Here is a 20,869-nt window from a genome sequence, read left to right on the forward strand (position 1 = left end):
TTAAAAAATACGTATAAACAATAATAATTCTTAATTTAGAGAATAATTTATGTCGGATCTTGTCTTAAATTTTCGAAGATTTTTACACTGTAAATAATTTTTTTTCGTAATTAATTGAAAAAAAAATTAAAATTCCAAGACAATAAATAGTTTAAATAGTCGAAATATTTGAAAAATTATACTATGTATAGAAAATGAAAACATAAAACATTAAAATTTAGTAAACATTTTACGTATCTACAGTTATTCGTTTTTGAATTAATTACAACAAAAAACAAAAATCGTTTGAAGAGAAATAAATATTTATCTCGTATCGTAAAAATTTAAACTTAAGGCAGTCATAAAAAAATAATTTGACTTTCTGTTAAACTTTTGATTTTTACAGATAGAAACACTAATGAGAAACCTTGTGTCAAATTTAAAAATCATAAATATTATAAAAAGATAAAATTATATGAATTTAAAACTACAAAATAGTTTGTATATTATTGAGATTTATACGAATTTTGTTAAAATTCTAAATTCAAAGATTATAAAATTTGTTGTGGCTTTAAATTGTTGGTGTTTTTTAATTGGTAAATTAATAACTTTATTAGGAAACTCGTATTGCATTTTCAAGCATATTTTTAACTCGAAAATAAACTTGTTATCGGAATTTTTATAAAAAATAATTAAAAATTATACCATGTATAGGAAATGATAATACGAGTATTATATAAATATAAAATAGGCATAAATGTTATATATTATATAATATTTACAAGTATGCGGTGTTGTTTAATACTGGAAAAATCACATCGGCTCTTAACAAAAATATAATATAAACGGAATTAAATTTTAAAAATATAATAAATATTATAATGATAATGAATATAATATAAATAAATAAATAAATATTAAAAATAATAAATAAATAAACATTAATAATACTACTAATACTATTAATAATTATAATAACAATTTTATTGACGTCGACTGTGAAGTGGATGCTTAAACAAATAACATCAAAACTCCGATTGACCGTGACGTCAGGCGTTGTTGGTGGGAATGTAAGCGACTGGCGCCAGTGGATAAGATAACCGACCGACGGTGGCCTCGTCGTCCGCGTCCTCTTCGCCGGCCTGCTGACCCGGGCCGGATGCGTCGTTGGACTGGGCAGAGGCCGGAGCGGCCGGCGCCGCGTGCACGACGCTGATCCGCTGGGGCTGCGGCGGCGGGCCGCGTCCGATCGGGTGATGCGTTCCGCCGTTCTCGTCCATGGTGAGGTGCCGAGCGTAACTGTACGGTGCCGACGAGTACGACGCTCCGTGCACCAGATGTTCGTGATCGTAGATGGCCGGCTTGGTGATGATCTCGTAATGCGACGTCTTGCCGTAACCGCCGCCGCCGCCACCGCCACCGCCGCCGTGTCCCTTAAGCGCACACACGGCCGCCAGGACGAGCGCCAACATGGCAGTCATCAGCGCCTTGCCCGACATGGCGGCCAGCGACGCGAAAGCGATTGCTGCCAGCGTGCCTGCTGACCACATGGCCGCTTTCATACCGTCCTTCTTACCCCGTCCTACGTGTGAACAAACAGAAATATAAACGATTATCAAAACGATCGTGACCCTACACCAGTCTCGATATATACCGCTTACAGCGATCGTCTTCGGGTTGCGATCGATGTTCAAACCCGTGTCGGAATAATGCATGTTTTGTTTTAAATTATAATAAATGATCGTTTTCACAAATTTTAAATGTACTTGTACACAATGAAAATAATTCTGAATTATTGAACAAGTGCTAAATTTAAAAGCAAACATTTTACCAAAAAATATAACGAATCTCGTAATAAAGTCATAAAGATAAATTATTATCATACCTAAATATTTTATGATTTCATTAATATGATATAATAAATATTGGTATAATATATGGTGTACTGGTTATATAAGATATAATCGACGTAGCTTCTTCTCTAAATACATGTGGTCATACAAGGCCGTAACTGAAAATTAATTTCGTGGGGGGGGGTTTGAACCCTCCCCCCAGATACGGCCTTGTGGTCATAAACTCATATCTATTAAGTTCGTATGTAGGACACGTCTGACACGTATACGCGTAAAATGACCCGTAGAAAAGTCGTAAGACCAATTTCTTGATTGAAAATATTATAAAATATTAAGTACTCGTATATGACGTTAACATTTGTAAGAACAGATTGTAGTAAAATATATTATACAGGTACGAATATTTTTAAATCTAATATATTTTTTATCAATTAGGAATTGTATAAAACGGGCACTACGCTATAGGGGTTGTATTAATACGTTTTTTATAAGCATTTTTCAAGTGTGTTAAACGCAACAAGCATATACTAACATTAACAACATAAAAATGTTTTGATAAGATTAATTTAAAACAAAAATAAAACCGTAAATTAGGCTATGATTATTTATACCTACTTACAATCACATAGATAATACGTTTTCGTGACCGCTTTTATTTCTATATAATAATTTATCTTAATGTAATCTAATCGACAATAAGAGTTTGTAGACGTGCATAATACAAGAAAAGGTCATTGTTTTTAACAGTTTAGTGCTACGTGACAAACCGATACCATTATAATGTTACTTCAATACACAAAAAAAAAAATAATAATGTCTCCGATACGGAAATGATCGTGTCAAAAACACGCAAAACTAAATATTAATAATCGATTTGTGAAAACCGTTTGGTCTACAATGAAAAGAGCGTATAAGTGAGGATGAAACGTAAGAAAAAAATATCGTAAAAATGAATGTCCGTCAATCGATGGGAATGAAAATATTATTATTCTAGAGAATTTGTTGCTGTACATACTAAGCAAAAGGACAATTGTTTTGAATAGCATTGAAGATGTAAACTTAATTTGTTTATTATCATTACCTACAAAATATACGTTTTATAAACCGTAAACCACGCCAATAAATAATTCAGTGTCGTGAAATTAAAATAAACTCTACCAATAACCAGTGGTAATTAATAGGACACGATAAAATATAATACCAATGTAATAAGTATTTTTTTTTTTAAATCATGTAAGTACCAAGTACAATGAAAGTTTAAGTCAGGAAGTCAAGAAAAATAATACTAGTTCATGTGAATGTAAAATTGTTCGTTCTAATCAGCATTGAGATATTTCCAATGAATCCTAACTAACACCTATGTGGAAACACTGAACATTTCACCCCGACGACGATCATATTAACGACGGTTGTTACTTGACACGCGACGATTATCATTACCGGTCTCGAGTAATCCGGTGGGCAGTATGTTGACGAGCATTTGGCTGCTGAGATTGCGCACCTTCTCCACGACCGCCGAGTCAACCAGCTTGACGCTGATGGACAGGCTGTTCAGATACGCGTCGACCTTTTCCATCAGATATCCGTCCAGCTCGTCGGCCGAATCGTTGCCCCGCACCAGCGATCTGACCACGTCCGGAGGTATGCCGCTGTGATGGTGGTGCTGCTGATGGTGCTGGTTCTGTTGAGGATGGTGACCGCCATTGACCGTCGTATGGTTGCCGTCCGAAGCTCGGACAAGTGACACGCCGGGAACCAGCTGATAGGCACGCGCCGTGCCCAGCCGGTCAATCAGCCGAACCAGGTCCAGTTTCAGGCACGTCATCGTGTACCGGTGCAGACATTTCTTCATCAACACCTGTTGCGCAACATATACGCGGGCGTGCGCACACACAAACGACGGTATGTAAATAACAACTGGCACGTCGACGAAATCGCCGCGCGAATATAATAATAATATTATATCATTTTATATTTCGTATAGTTTCAGACAGAGTGTAATAATAATGTCGATAATAATAATGTGTCATGAATAAAATATAATATTTATAATAATTATTATTATCGACTGTGAGTATATTTGTATTTCTTAAGGGTATTCTTGTCGATACGACCGTGTAGAGGAGGTTAACATATACGAGATGATTTATTTAATTACCTACATAAAGCATCCATTATTTCAAAAACACATTTATAATTTCATATTCGTAAGCAGAATATATTAATTCAGAATCAATATTTTGATTTATAAAAATCAAATTATTTTAGACAAATTGTTTATTTGTTAGTTTTAAGTATTTAAAGTTTAGATGAGTTGTGAGGTGGAGTGATACAGCACATCTAAACTTTAATACATACAAATTATTAATCACTTTTTCTAAATTCAGTTTGTATAACATAAAGAATTTTTAAATGATATGGATAAAAATAGTATAATTTATTAAATGTATTTGTAAAAAATATTGTTTTAAACAACGCAAAATTATATAAAAAAATATATATTTAAAACAATTATAGTTTTTAAAATAATGTATGTCTTACGTTAAATAGATCATCCGGTAGTTACTTGTATATGCATATTATTTATAATCTTACGTGACAGGTAATTCGATTATAATGGTGAAAAGATGCGTACGCAGGAAGATTTCTAAAAACAGTGCGTGAAAATCGGACACAGTAGCGTGATAGAGTGATAAAAAAAAAACCCAAACGAAATGAAAAATACATAGGTACTATTCATAGATTCTTGATATGCCTTCAAGTATATTAATATGTTAAAAATCATCTATAAATGTATTTATAGTTTTATATAAGCGTAGCTGGGATACAATTTGAGGAGCTTAAATATTTAATATAATTAATATTAAACGATAAAATTAATGAATCGAATATAAACGAAATATCACACCACTGTTCGATAACGATTTACGTACACTTCGCAATGTCTTATGGAAATAATATTTTTGTTATTATCACACAGGCGAGATCAAAATTATCTAGAAAACTTTATAAAAAATTAATAAGATCCCAGATGATTGGACTTTTCGACGACAGCGGGCCGTGAAACTTCAAAACGCGAACGACGGTTCGACTTCAAAAACGTAAAGTGACGTTTCTAGAATAACAGTACACAACATATCGTCGTCCGGCGGCGTCGGTTTGCAAGACGAAGGAGGCTGCGGGGGCGAAAGAGTGGATCGCGTGCGAAACAGCTAAACAGTTCGGCGCGGGGTGTAAGCGAGAAGAAATTACGATTTTTGTAATTACCTGTTTCAGAAGTTCCGTGTTGGCCGAGTCGTCGGACTTGGGCTGGTGTTGAGCGGTGGTCGTCGGCGGTTGCAACGACGACAGCAGTTGCGGTCCTCCGCCACCGACGTCCGGCACCGCCGTGACAATTTCGGGGTGGCCGTGTACCACCGAGGCAGCGTTCAGCAGGCAAGTCGCGCACAGGGCCGCCGCGATGGCCGCGGTCGCGCCGCGTTTTTGCCGGCCACACACGTACGTCTGCATGGTGACGGCGGTGGTCGAAACGAAACGCACGACTTGGACGAGTACGCGAACGGAAGGACGACGATGGACACCGCCGGCGCAGTGGCGTGCCCGTGACCACGGTATATATATATATATATATGTGTATACGATGTGGACGCGGACGACTACCGGCGATGGTAACGGTTGTGCAGAGTGGCTGTGTTATCGGGACGGAATGAACCCACGAACTGGAGCTGGCCGATGGCGCGTGGGTAGTTTTTATAGAGCCGTGTAACGAAACGATTACCGGTGGAAGCGTGTGCGGCACGCGCGTGCGTGTGTGCGAATCGCGAGAGACGGAGAGGATGGTAAAACAAAAAACAAAAAAAAAAAAACAAAAAATTACACGTTGGAAATCGTTTTGCGTAGGTAAAAGTAAACGGCCGGTGATTCGGCACAAACCGACACAACAATGTGTGTCAAGAGGGTAGATGTCGAGATTTCTGCGGAAAATTAATTATCGTACGGACCGCGCGCGACTGCGATTTCAATGGGCTCGCGCGCGGTTTTTTCTCTCTTTTTTCTCTTTTTTCTTTCCCTCCTCCCCTCTCCGCCTTTCGAGTCGGAAAATGAATTCGATTTTTTAACCGCTTTTGTTTTTACTCATTAAACTCGCGCCGGACCACCGCCAGTATTATGGTTTACACGCGTGTATTCCGATATACTGCTATATATTATATTTTATACGATCGCCGGACCCGCGGACCACCGGCCTGATTCGATTCCGTCCGATATACCTACCCGTACGTGTTAGATTCCACGTACGCGCGCGTGTGAAAACGATGCCGAACGCTTGTTTGCGGGGGTTTCGAACGCTCGCGTTTTCACTGTTTTTAATTCCCCGTGAATACGCGCGCACGCGTGTGCAAACAACACGTGCGACGAGCATAATTATTACACTACACTATACAATTATACCAAACATGTAACGACACAACAACAATGCCATCTACGATAATGGCAATTACCGGCTGTGCATAATATAACATCATTATCGTTATTATCGTTATAGTTGTACGCTATAAGACCGTAACCGGCCGATTTCCGAAATCTTCCGTCGAACACATCACGGACGTGTGAACCCGCCCGCGTTTACAGGCTCCGGCGGCGCCCGCCAGTTGGCAAAGCGGTCCCGCAGCGGCATCATCGTAGCCGTCGTCGTCGTAGTCCGCCGTCTTATCAGCAAAACGGCTCGTACTATATCAAAACGTACGGAATTCGACATAATAATATCACACGGCGTGTGTCTGCGGCACCAGTTATACAGTAATTATTCACAGATCGGTACCGATATACTTGTGTATATTACACTGACGTCGAAACGAAATTCGCGGAGACGGGGGAGGGAAGTAAAAAAAAAATAGCAACCGATTTTGGTTGGAAACGTTTATGTCGGGCGCTATTGTTTGACGGTTCACTTGTTGCGACAATGTTTTTTCGCCAATTCACGCGACGACAGCAATAATTATACATATACATATACCGGATACGTATATATCGGCGGTGGCGGAGGCGGATCACACACCCCGACGATCACGGCGACGGCGCCGCTCGTTAGCGGTATAATATCCCGACACCCGTCAGTCATTAACCTTCCGTGCACTGCAGCCGTCGTAGACTCTCTGCGGCGAACGGACATCACCGTAATATCACAATAATATATTAATTATAATATCTATTATTATTATTATTATTATTATTATTATTATTAAACGTATATTACACGTTAAGGACTCGCCACGAAGACATGCATCACCCGCCGTGGTCGCCACTGTGTCTCGTCCTGTGTCTGGTCGTCGGAGCAGAAGTCCTACTGGCCGCCGAAAACGTCACGTCCATCCCGATACAGGTGCAGTATAATAACATTATTAATGATAATATTCTTAACATAGTAATATAAAATATATCATGTCGATTGCGCGGTTGCGCGGTTGCGACACGACGGATGAACCGTACCTTATGGCAAACGCAGAGTATAGTATTTATGCGTTTCCAACGGATGTCTTTAAAGGAGCTAGATGACTTATATATTTTTAATAGGTTTTTTAAACTCTCTCCTGGTTAGAATTTTTACCCGGCTATCGAACTTGGGTTTTTTATGACAACAGACATGCCGCACAGGACAAAAGTAAAATAACTGATTGTGACTTTTGTGTTTAGTGTTGGTCGATACACATCGATAAGCTTTATATATATCTTTCTGTAGCGCAAACAAATTTAATATTTAAAAATGCATATACATTAAGTAATGGTTAAATAATTGAAGATCGAAATATTATTATCTGATTTTATTTGAAGAGAGAAGGTAGAACAATTTTAATTTGAAAATATTTTACAAAATTGTTATGTTACTTATTATTTAATAATTTATTGGTCACTAATTTAATAATCAATTGTATCAAATATAAATATATATAATGTATGAATCTTAAAAGCTAATGACCTATGTTGTCGAAGCTAAAACAAGTAATAATAATAAAAAATTATTAATTTAAAATCGTTGTAACCACTTTTACGTACAGTCAAAAAAATTATTTACACGATATACTTATATTTTTCGTCTTCAACTACCACTTTGTTAGTGAGAACTAGCGATGTTTCTAAGTACTTTTATTATAATTTTTCTAATTATAAAAATGTTCAATAGTTACGATTATTAATGAATAGTGTGGAATATATAAATATTGTTAAGAAATATTTTTGTTTTTTATTTTATTTAAATTCATATTATACATATGAATATTGGGCCCCCACACGTCTTCTCATTAGCGCCCAGTATTAAGAATTTTCAACTTTAATATAAACTAAGTTTTATAAATTAAACTACAATAATAAAGTAGAGTATTTGAAAAAAATGATACCATCATAAATTATTATTATACATTTTAAACTTATTTACTAAACATATTACTTGACAATGGACTAATATTAAGAGTCTAACGATTCAGAATAAGTTTTTAATTTACGCAATCTATGTCCTAAAAATTAAAAATTCCTCTCGTGATTGTTTCCTTAACTTCAAGTTAAAGATCTTATTATCACTCTTAGTATCTCAACACTATCTTTTCGATAGCTGGACGCCAATCTAAATTTTATTTTGACTATTTTCAATGGATTCTTTTAGTTGCACATATTTCCTTTTCGTATTCCACCTAACTATTTTTCATCTACCAACTATTCAAAATTTTTACTCGTTCTACCATAATCAACTATCCTCTCTACACAATACATAACCATTTAAAATTTAAATCATATCAGCTTTGACCTATAATCTAGAGAGTAATGAAACTTTGAATTCAGTGCTAAGGCTTTATTTTAATTTACTTGTACTTATATTATATTTTTAGTTTTAATTGTACATACTCTTTATATTACAAAAATGAATTGAAAAGCTATCGTTTAATAATAATACCAAATTTATTTAAGCCATTTACATATTTATAGCATATTTTTTACTGTTTTTCATTACATGGAAACAATTTAATATAATAATTAGAATGTACTATTGTATGGATATAATTTTTGATCCTAGAACCGTATAGGATTATCAAATAAATCTAGGGTTTTTATTAAAAGAAAAATCATTATTTAACATATTGACTATATTTATTCAGTTTATCATTATTTATAAAAACTACAATCCACTTATATAGATTCCATTTCACAGTATATTCTAATAACCAAGTGGGTTTGGGTAAGTCTTGCGCTCAGACACACATATTTTATATTCAATATAGATTATAACCCAATTAATCGAAAAGTTATCTCCGGCGACATATAGGTAATAATAATGTATATTGTGATTAGTTTTTTCTCTTTATTGTTATACTCTAGTGTCACTGTGTCGACTTCCTTATCATTCATCCATTCTAGATTTGCGATTCATTATCAGAATTCAGATCACTTAACACATGGATAAACGAACCTGTATTGCCGTAAAACCGTTGACAATGGCGAAAAACCATTCTATCATCGTGTACCGCACGGTTGGCCAATGAACAATTTTTTTTCTGTTTTTTTTTTCATCATCCTGTTATTCGTATTTTTATTTATTCCATTGTTTTGTGTCATTCAAAATTGGAACAAATACATTGGTTTAACGAATTAATACTATTAAAACCAAATAAGGTAAATTAATAAGCATTGTATATTATAATATGTATTAAACATTAGTGTTAGGTATTGTAATTTATTGCGACACGTACGTTAGAAACAATAATCAGTAAGTTAATAAACAATGGGTTGGATCAGTAAAAAATGGCTTGCCAAGATTTACGTTGTTGTTCAGGTTTTTTTTTTTTGTCTTTGATGTATATAAGATATTTGAACCAAATTTAACAATTATTTTTATGACCACTTTTTTTCAGTAACTCGACAGAAATTTTTATATATAGGTATTATGAATAGTTTAACGTATAATTTCAAGCAGATGAAAATGACATTATGATCATTACATGCACGTAACATATTAACTATATCAGTTATTTAGTTATAGTACATTACGATGAAAAACGATTCGTTTTGTTCACAATCAAATGTATATGATGTATGGTAATGGATTACCAATAGTGGTATTGGTTCGACGTTCGAGTCTATTCCGAGAATCCTTATTTTGATTTTTAACAATAAATGATTTCTACTACTTTCACACATACACTATTTTATCGTGAAACTAATTAAATAAATAAAAAAAATCTACCGGTCACCGAATTAATGTATAAACTATGCAATATATACCCAAATTGAACAATGAATAACTTTCCCTAAGTATCTAAAATATTAAATTTTCTTTTTTTAAATAAATAAATCGAATTCATTTTTGATTCTAAGCGGAGCAATGAATGTATTGATTTTATAATGACGTGTATGTTTTGTGTGTATGTATACACGACAAATGGTTGAAATATGCTTTGATTTTTAACTTTGAGGATGATTTTGAATAGAAAATTAGAATTAGTTTGTATTCTAAACAGGTATAAATTAAAAATGTACAGTATTTTTCAAAATAAATGATTAAACAAAATACAAAAAAGAAAATCAGGGATTTTTACTTAAAATCAGTTTTCAATAAAATCAATTTGATTTTTTTTTTTTTGAGTATTATAAACAATAACCTTAGATATTTGAAATTTTTACCAATTGTTTATGTAACCATTCTTTGCATATAATATAATTTTATATTATTTTTTTCTTTTTTTAGTTATTTATGAATATTTAAAATTATTTATTATTTATTTGATTTTTTTAAACTTCAATAAAAAAATATTTACTGTGTAAAAATGTTTGAAAATTTAATTATATATTTTACATAAGTTTTAAAATTTGTTAAATACATATCTATAATTTATTTTTATGAGTTTAAAATTTTTAAAAAATTCATAAAAATCATGAAAACTTAAATAATGTTAAATACCTATTTTATTATATTTTTTTGGTTATTCCAAAAATTAAATCAATCTGTCGTAATAATAATAGTAAAATAAATGGCGTTATTAGATAAATAATAAATAAATCGTTAAATGTACTTGGTGATATAGGCTGTCTTACCCAGTGACATAACATGGCACTTGGTGTCCCTAAGGTCTATAATAGGAGGTTGGGCCCCTTTATTTTTCTCATATTTTAAATACAATTTTAAAGTAATAATCATTAATTGCTATTATAATATAGTTTGATAATTACAGTTAAATAATTATTATAAGTAGCATATTAAATGTTAACTCTTTAATTTAAAAAGTAAATTCTTATAAAAGTACAATTATATAATATGATAAATTATAATAAATAAATATTAATATTTATATATTGTAAGAATTGTATAAACTATTATTGAATGTATTGACATTAGACTAATATGTCTTAAAATTTTACTTTATTTATAAAGAACTAAATCAAATTATAATATATACCTATTATACCATGCCTACGTAATGCATACATTTTGTTACACAACTGAAAAAAGTGAATATAGATTTATGTTCTCATATTGATCGCACAAGACATTATTTCAATAGATATACTAATAAATTAGAAGTTATCAATGGTATTTATACGTAGGTAGTTTTTTTCGTATAACGTATATGATTCTTTAATGTAATTTATTGTAATAAAATATTATTCAACACAATATGTTTGTTTTAATTTTTTTTTATAGTTGAATTTAGTTGATTCTATAATTATATGGATAGTTAAAAAATATTAATTTAATTTTAATAATAGATGATTATTATATATTATACTATAACCCGTTATACATATATCGATATTATGTATTTACTACAATTTATATATAGATAATAAATAAAAAAAAAAAATTACAAAATAGGTATATGGCAACAGCAAATATAGACTCATGAAAAAAAAAATGGGCGCTAATGGGTTAATATAGATACGGCATTATGTGAGGTGTACGATAAATACACAAACATATATCTTTTTGCGATTATATAACTATACCTTATTTACATGCATCCAATCATTCTGATTAACTTTATTCGTACTGTATTAATTTGAATAAGGGTAAAAGTAAACTTGCAGGACTTAAAATCCTATTAATGTATTATGTTTCTACCATACAAGTCATACTATATAAAGTATATATATATATTATACACACTAGAGGCAATAATCAACATTTGTTTTTAATTTTTTTTTTTTCAATTTCATATAAAAAATAATCAAGTGTAAAATGACTAACATTTCTATCATATGTTTCAATTATCAAAAATTAATCTTTTGTTGGAATATAAATTTATATGATACAATTTTTTAAATGTATGAAAAAAAAACTAAACAAAACCAGGATTTTATTGTACCCACTTAAACTACTGCAGTTTATAATAATATAAACTTTAAAAAATACTATCTGTTATTCTTGGTTAACTAAATGACCGTTTATATTTCATATCTTGGGCTAAAATGAATGCGAGTGAGTGATAAAAGATTATAATATTGTTAATCATATGAAATTACTAGGTATAATCAAATTAAATTAATATTTTACACGTCTTATGATACCAATCAATATTTATGTATTATTTTATTGTGTAACGTGTTGTACGATACTTATATTATCGTGAATATGAAGAAAACTTATACAATATACTATTGCTTGACTAGATTACTTTAAAATTATAAACAATAAATTTAATTTTATAGTATATAATACTTAATAGTATGATATGATAATATATCAAATAGTGACCGACATATTTTAAATTATTAATTTATATATACTTTATAATTATATTAATATTGTAACCAAGTATTGTTTCATTTTGGTTTGTTAATAACAAACGTTTAACTTTGTAAATACAGTAAAGCGATTAATTGTATGTAAAATTATAATAACATTTAAAAAAAAAAGTAAAATATATTCAAATCATATTAGGATAAGTTATGATACTAATTATTATGTATTATAGAATATAGTTATATCATTTTTCTTTATAACAGATATTAGCTTTTATTTTAATTTGGTTTTTAAGAAATGTACATACAATTTAAACATTTATACAACTAAATTGTAAAGAGTACATTATATTCTAGTGAAAACTATAGTTCAACTAAATTTATATATGCGTCAATAATTTTATGTGTAATATAACATGCGTATTTATTGTAATGTACATTCACGAAACGCGTATCGCGTATGTAAATAATATTATAGTTCGAATCACGCGAAATCGTCTACGTAAAATCGTATTTTAATTTTATTATATAGGTAAAAAAATGAGTAATAATAAAAATAATAATAATAAAATAAATAAACAAATCGAATGGTTTTCCCTTTTCGTACACGAAACATTGTAGTATGGGTACTTGTATAACATGCGAATACATTGTTATTATTACGATGACCTGCATATTGATGATACGGTTATTAGTGTCGGATCAGACGTGCTCTACATCTGCAGCATAACCTTCTACACACACACACACACACACACACACACACACAAACAACACATATTCCCATCAGCTTAACACGCATACCACACGCATTTCGCGTGAAGAGTGAAGACAAGTATGATACTATTATGTTATATCTGTACGTTGAGGAATCCGAATTCGTGTACACCTATAAGTGTTGTGTACAATATGTGAGTACTTATGTTTATAGCTGCGGGTGCCGGGTAACGAACGCAGCCGGCGATCGATGAAAAACGCATTTTCTCCATGTGAAATCTAACCACCCAAAATATATTATGTATGTACGTATTATTTTAGTATTATATTCCAACAAACATTGTTGTACGAAATGTATATTAATACTAGTACCTACTAATAAATATGATTATTATAATAGGTACCCAGACTGTCCGAGACACGTGAATTTATTGATTCTATTTTAAATGTACTTATGACGTTATGCATATTAATATAATGTATAATTTATTTAAAATACCTATTGTAATGAAGCAAAAAATAGCGGCTAGCAGAAGTTTTAATCAAACACTACATTATAAAAATATATTAATTAAGATATGATATTATAGTTAAGCACTTTTAATGATGAATTAACTATAGATAAGTCTTAAAGAGTTGAATTTATCACCTTATGTATTATTACTAATTATTAAATATATATATATATATATCTACAACAATATTAAAGGTTACCTATATATATATAATTTTGATTAATATAGTATGGTACATTATCATGGTAGAGTGGTTTTATAATTATAGGTATAATGGTTATATCGTTATAAAGTTATATAGTTATAAGTAATGAAGTTGTTGATCTAATATATTTTTGAGTATTGGTAAAGATGGTTATGTTAGATTACATAGGTATACCTTATAGATACATTATAAGTTATTACATTACATATTTTCTTATAAACTACATTACTTAGATTAAATTGTATATGTCAGTTTTTCTCAAGAAAGATATCATAGTATTGGTGTCCACTGTCCACTGTATTTAGACCTAATGCTGGGTGGTAGGTTATTTTCTTTGAGGTCGTTCTTGTATTGATGTCATACTTCTATTCAGTTATGAATTTATGATATGACCAACACTGAAGGTTCTACACTCATGAGATTCAGTTATTTAGTTGGGCCTATGAGTGACATATTCAATATTATTGTCATGATATTTGGTATAGTTATTCTTATTACGTTTTAATGATGTGATATATATAGACCATAAAATGATGTGTTTTGTATAATATAGGTTGGCACGTTATTATTATATTTAAGCCCCAATGGAATCAGTAATCAGTGGAGATGATATGTAGATATTATGAAAAGTAGCCTGTAAGTTGATATAAAATCGATGAAACTAATATAATTTATTTAAGCCCACGACTTCATTGTGGATTACATGAAGTATACAACAGAAGATTACTACGAAGAAAAAACAATGTTTTAAAACCAAAATATCCTTTTAAAAGTCACCTTCTATAATACTATATTATGATTCGTAAACGCATCTATAATATTTTTCTTACTATTTTTATGTTACCTATATAGACTGTCAGAATATGAATTATCGACAATTTATAATCTACTAATCAATACAGCTACATTTTCAAAGTAATCATAACAATATATTCGACTGACTATTTGTGTCATCGTCTGCAAAATAAGTTGAATCGGAGTAGAATATTATTTATTTGTACAATATTATATGATAGTCAAATTCTGTGCCTAGTTAGTATATAATTTGATACATTACTAGAATACAGTTTATCTGACAGACTATATGCATTTTTAATTTTTCAATAGACATTTTCTTCTACTACAGCAATAATAATTTAATAATTATTATTCTATTCCTAATCACTCTTAATGTGATGTTTATTCCTATAGTATTAAAATTATTATTGTTTTATATGTTTAATGCAATGTATTAGTATGTAATTATTACCATAATATCAAGATATATTTAAATAAAAAAATGTTTGTTGGAATTAAAAGTTGAAAATTAAACATATTTAATGACCTTGTACTTTAAGTTAAACTAAAACCTTGACCCTAGTCTATACATAGAATATTATATGTAATTTATAAGTCATATTCAAAACACTAGGTTTTGTTGTAAAATTAGAAAAATAATTTCAACTATTAAAGTTGTTTACTTATCTGTTCTTATACACATAATACTGGTTTATAGTCGAGCTATGAAAGATCCTCGTATAACGCATAATTCAAGGCAGTTAGAAAAAGTCCTAAGTAAGTTTAAGCATTTTTCCGTTTAATTAAACTTTTCGAACAGTCACATGATTGTAGTTCTAATACCAAATATATTTGACCTTTATTTCTTAACTGAACAAAGACGCACTGTAGATATTAAGTTTATTGAGAGATTGTTAAATTTTCAAAATTGAATCTTCAGCTCTTGTCCTGCGAATATATTTTAAAGTTCCTCAGTGGTTAGCTACCTTTAATTAATTAACGAAAGGCCCACTTGCACGATTACTATTTAAAATTAAACATTAATGATGTTAACTCAAATTATAAATTTTAATTTTGAAACTTAAATTTTGTGTTTTTGTTTATATTATTGTCATTATTCAAATACGTGGTGATAAGCTAATCTATTTTTGTAATTGCAACATGTTTGCTAATGTTAATTTAAACATATATTATAATACACTTGCTGTTGTCAACTAAATTAATTACAACTTGTATATATTTATATAAAAAGGGCCTAACCCATTATAATAATAACAAATAAATAAAGATTTATTAAAAAAATGTACGGAGAGTACCGAGCATCGAAATAAAAACTGTTGTCATCTCTCTACACTTTCATAAATTATTATACTGAATTACGTAATATAATATAATACGGATTTGAATTATACCTAATAAATGTATTTGATTGTTTCAGGAAGGTCCACAAGCACGATGCTCAAATAATTACACGATGACTTGCGTTAAGAGGGACGTGCTTTTGCTCCTAGACGGTCTGGATGGCGAACGAAGCTATGAAATTTATCCAGGATTCACATTATTTCAGAGGCGTAGTTCGTCTGCTAGCCTACTGACGACCAATGAGTCACTGAATGCGGCTAACTCCAGCCAGCTGGACCACATGATCGCCAAACGGCTCAATGATTATGTGGAAAGCATCGATCTACGGGTCAGACTCCTCAATCCGATCAACGCGACAGCCCGATCGGTTGGTAACAGCATGTTCGAACGGATATTGCCGTTTCTCAGAATGAGTATGACCAAACGTATAATGTTATTATTTACCGTCAAGTCTTTGCATTACTTACTTCCTAAACTGTTGAAAAAACTAAGAAATTAAATACAAAACTAACGTAAAGACAGCATGACGGCACTTACAGCCACCATACTCTCATTCTTTGTAACTTTTTAAAATATGTCATAGTTGTTTGTAGTTAATTTTCATGTATCTGAACTATTTCTGTATATATTGGTATTAATATAATTGTATATAAATTATTATTAATGCATATTATGCATAAAAATAACTAATAATAATTTAAGTGGTTACATTTTAATAAATATATATTTTATTATGTGATATAAATTATCTATCTATAAACTCATAAGTGGACGTCGTACCCTCATGCGTTGTCTCAATCCAACTAACTCATACCAGGATATTTCAGATTGAAAATAATTCATTTTATACTATAATTTTAATATTAGAGTAATAATTTTACCTTTAAAAGTTAAAAGTAAGAATGTTATTTAGGGCCCAGCGTAGGATTTTTTTTTTCAAGATTTATTTTAATGTAATAAATTGTGTGTACATTTTAAAAATATGCATAACTTGCTTCATACTTACAATTTAAAAAAAAACAATTTGAAAAGGGAGGCTAAATAATATTATTACTTTTGAGTTTTATAAAAGCTTAATTTACTTTAATATTAAAAATAAAATTGTAAAATGGATTATTCTGAATATATAACTTGCTATGTTATACATTGCCTATCTAGTAAGATGAAAACAACACATATGACAAAATAAACAGATATTTTATGATAATCAATTTAAAATTATATACAAAGACTGAATTTAAAATTTTAGTTTTCACTTCCTACCCACCAACAAATGGGTCTAGTGACGCCTCTAATACTATAAAGATAACAACAATGTCAATGGGTATAATAATACAATTAATACCTACTTAATAATATATTTATTATACGCATTATATTACACTGATTTTAAACATTATTACATTAATAATTTCTGATTTCATATTATATTGTATATTGATATACTGCCGTCTGTCAACTCGGAAATATCATTACACTCGTTCAACGCAAAAAAACAACAACAAATGACATCCGGGGATATTCGATTTGCAATACAATATATAAACATAACATTTAACAGTACAACCGATTATTACATATTAATACAACATTGTCTGTTCTCTATTATCTATATTGATTTTGTCTACGATAATTGATATTAATTCGTAGATATATTATATTGTACGCACAAGGTGAAAGTCGACTAAATTGTTCAACCGACTCGTATATAGGCTCATCAACAATAACGAACGTAATTATTTTAAAAACAAATTAAACGCGGTACACGGCAATTATATTATCCATCAACCGATTTATTAGGTACGTCTGTTGTGAAGAAAAAAAAATTAAAATTGAAATCGACCGGCGTGACGCTACAAGGACACGCATCGTCAACGTGTCATACCGTTTATAGATATCACCTATATATAGTATATACGGTACACTCTGATGTATATGGAACTAAAAACGAATTATTATTAAAAAACATACATAGATTTTCGAACGTGCATTCAAAATTCCAAAGAGACTTGTACAAAATGATACGTGTTATTGTATAGTTTATATCCATTTTTTTTTAAATTTAAATGATTCATCAATTCGACGCGTGAAATAAAATTTCAAATTTACAGTTTTGCGCTTTAACTACGTTGTGTCTGGCAAACGGTCGTCATAACCTCGAAATAGATTTGGCTTTACAGTAATTTAATTATAACAATTTGATATTGCATTTTTCATTCTGTTAATTCCAGTATGATATATATATATATTGGCAGTGATCCGATTATCTTCGTGTTTATCTCATTTCAGGTAGCTGAATGGTATTTGTTTATGATTGTCTCATGTTTTCATAATATAATAAAGTTTGAAGGAAACTTGCAATTAAACGTTTAGACTTACGACAAGCCAATTTTCCATAAAATATAAATATTTTCGTTGTCGTTTTATTTAAAAAGTATCAATACACTAACAAAGACTTGAAAATCATTTACCTAGTGACGTACAAATACGACCTCATTTTTGGGTTTTCTGTGGGTATTTTGAGTGACTAATCCTAAGTATCGAAAATTGTTCTCTAGCCGTTCTTTCATATGGTTTTTGTATTTTTTTTTTTTTTTTTTGAAAAATGAAAGGTAGAAAAAAGAAAGACCATCACGGATTGTACTGGGCGGCGGGCACGATGGCTGCTGTCGGAGCCAGCGCTCTGATAGCACTTTCCAGCAAGGCTCTGATGACGGCGGGTGCGGCATTAGCACTAGCCATCTACAGCTGCATGAAAGGCGGAGGAGGCGGCGGCGGTGGCGGCAAGGGCGGTGGCAGTCACCTAACTGCCACGCTGATGGAGGAGAGCACACTGGTGCCGCACAGGCAGTGTGCCGAAGCGGTGGTGGACATTTCGGGTATGCACAACTATCCGGCGGACGTGGAACGATATCCCGGGTCACGGAAGACAGTGGACATCGTGTCACCCGCCATGCCCGTCTACAGGATCCACCAGACATCTGAGGACTATTCATCGTCGTATGGTCCGTCTCAGTCCCAAGCCCAGTACCCGTAACGCCCTCGGACAACCTTGGCCAGTGGTGGCATTTACGATTATAATGGCGATAACTAAGACCTAAAATTGTTTCATCATACAAATTATATAAATAAATTAAGCAAAACAAAAAATAGGATCGCCTCTTCGGTCAAATAAGTATCACATTTGAATTAAACTGTTCTTAAATGCCAAACTATTTAAATTTTAAATTTTGACATAATATTGAAGTTTACACGAAAATGTTAGATTTTGATTATTATCGGATCCTATTCACTACGACTACTCAACGTTCCACTTCAAAAAATATTATAATTAAATATCATTAACTATATTTTTATTTATTATTTAATATTATTAAATAATAAGATTATTATTTCTATTAATTTACAAGTAATAATAATATATATCTTACGATAAATATTAACTGGCTAGTAGTTAATCAACTTATACTTTTTAATTTACGTTTTTGTATTACCCACATATTCTGTAAAAATTAAAATGTCCTGTTCGAGTCCGTTACACATGCTTATAATATAAGGAATTCATTTGCGCTGCATAAAAATATTAATAAACCACAAAAACTATACTATAATATTATATTATTACAGCACCACAGCAATTTTTTCTTGTTTATACAATATTATAACGAATCATTATTCATTGACGGCAATATAACTTCGTTTTTTTTTTTTTTTTTGGTTAACACGAAACCTTCTTTGTCGGCGCCACTGCCGTCATCCCATCAATTATAATCATAATATTTTATATTATATTCTTTCATGTTTTCTATAAAAAAAATATAAAAATAGTCTTATAAAATGTGTGTATGTTCAGTGGTGATGTGTGTTGATACATTCACGCTACGATGATGTGATAACTAATAGTAGTATTACCATAGGTATATTTCTTGATTTGCAATGTATCATAGTTTTAATTTCTAATTCCATGACATGTTTTATTATAAAATAAGATAATTAAAAATCTGGTGTTAGTTAGTGTAATAATTTAATTATCATTATTATAATAATAGTATAATATGTTAGTAATATACTCCATATAAGGTGATTGGTAGATTTATGCCAATTAACAAAATTTATATTTTTTATTTTTATAAGCAATAAATTATTTATTTTAGAACTATTGTATTTTTTTTCTTGGATAATAACAATAATAATGTTTAAATTAAAAATTTGGGACATCCTAAAGTATTATTTTGAATTGTATGGTTATAGCATAATTTATTTAACAATTAAATATTATTTTATATTAATATTTAAAACTTTAAGTGTACCTATCATAATTTTTTTCAGTTAATTATATTAATATACTGGTTTTTACAATATTATGTCCTGAAATATTACACACAGATACCTACAGTAATTATTATGATTTTATATTATATGTCGGATATTAAAATAATGCATTTTGCTTTTAAGCTTTCTGATTGATCGTCATTGTAGTTTTCTAGAAATATATAATTTGGTAAGCATGATTTAAGCTTAAGATTGAGCTTTATTCACTAATTTAGATATTAATGTATATTATAATATTTATTTTTAATATTTTGATATAAAATCACTGATGCCTTAACATTTAAAATACATTGTATGAAACAACTAGATAATTTTTATATGTTTATAAATTAAAATGATATAAATATTACATATTATGTTGACTATGTTTAACAATATAAATTATTTTTACTCATGCTTTGAGAAAA

At 30.6% G+C, this 20,869-nt stretch overlaps 2 protein-coding genes across 2 annotated transcripts; one reads left to right on the top strand and one right to left on the bottom strand.

Moving 5' to 3' along the window:
• Window positions 1-773: 773 nt before the first annotated feature.
• On the bottom strand, window positions 774-5,727 carry LOC132922617 (uncharacterized). Its single transcript, XM_060986214.1, has 3 exons — window positions 5,100-5,727; window positions 3,273-3,690; window positions 774-1,561 (listed from the first exon to the last, which is right to left on the bottom strand). The coding sequence occupies exons 1-3, from the start codon at window positions 5,340-5,342 to the stop codon at window positions 1,029-1,031; spliced, it is 1,194 nt and encodes a 397-aa protein (XP_060842197.1). The 5' UTR covers window positions 5,343-5,727; the 3' UTR covers window positions 774-1,028.
• A 330-nt stretch (window positions 5,728-6,057) lies between these two features.
• LOC132922618 (uncharacterized) lies at window positions 6,058-20,286 on the top strand. Its single transcript, XM_060986215.1, has 4 exons — window positions 6,058-7,006; window positions 7,095-7,212; window positions 16,207-16,543; window positions 18,743-20,286. Exons 2-4 carry the CDS (start codon window positions 7,111-7,113, stop codon window positions 19,165-19,167), a joined length of 864 nt encoding a protein of 287 aa, XP_060842198.1. The 5' UTR covers window positions 6,058-7,006; window positions 7,095-7,110; the 3' UTR covers window positions 19,168-20,286.
• The last annotated feature ends 583 nt before the right edge of the window (window positions 20,287-20,869 follow it).

This window comes from Rhopalosiphum padi, chromosome 2, assembly GCF_020882245.1.
Source record: "Rhopalosiphum padi isolate XX-2018 chromosome 2, ASM2088224v1, whole genome shotgun sequence".
Taxonomy (NCBI): domain Eukaryota; kingdom Metazoa; phylum Arthropoda; class Insecta; order Hemiptera; family Aphididae; genus Rhopalosiphum; species Rhopalosiphum padi.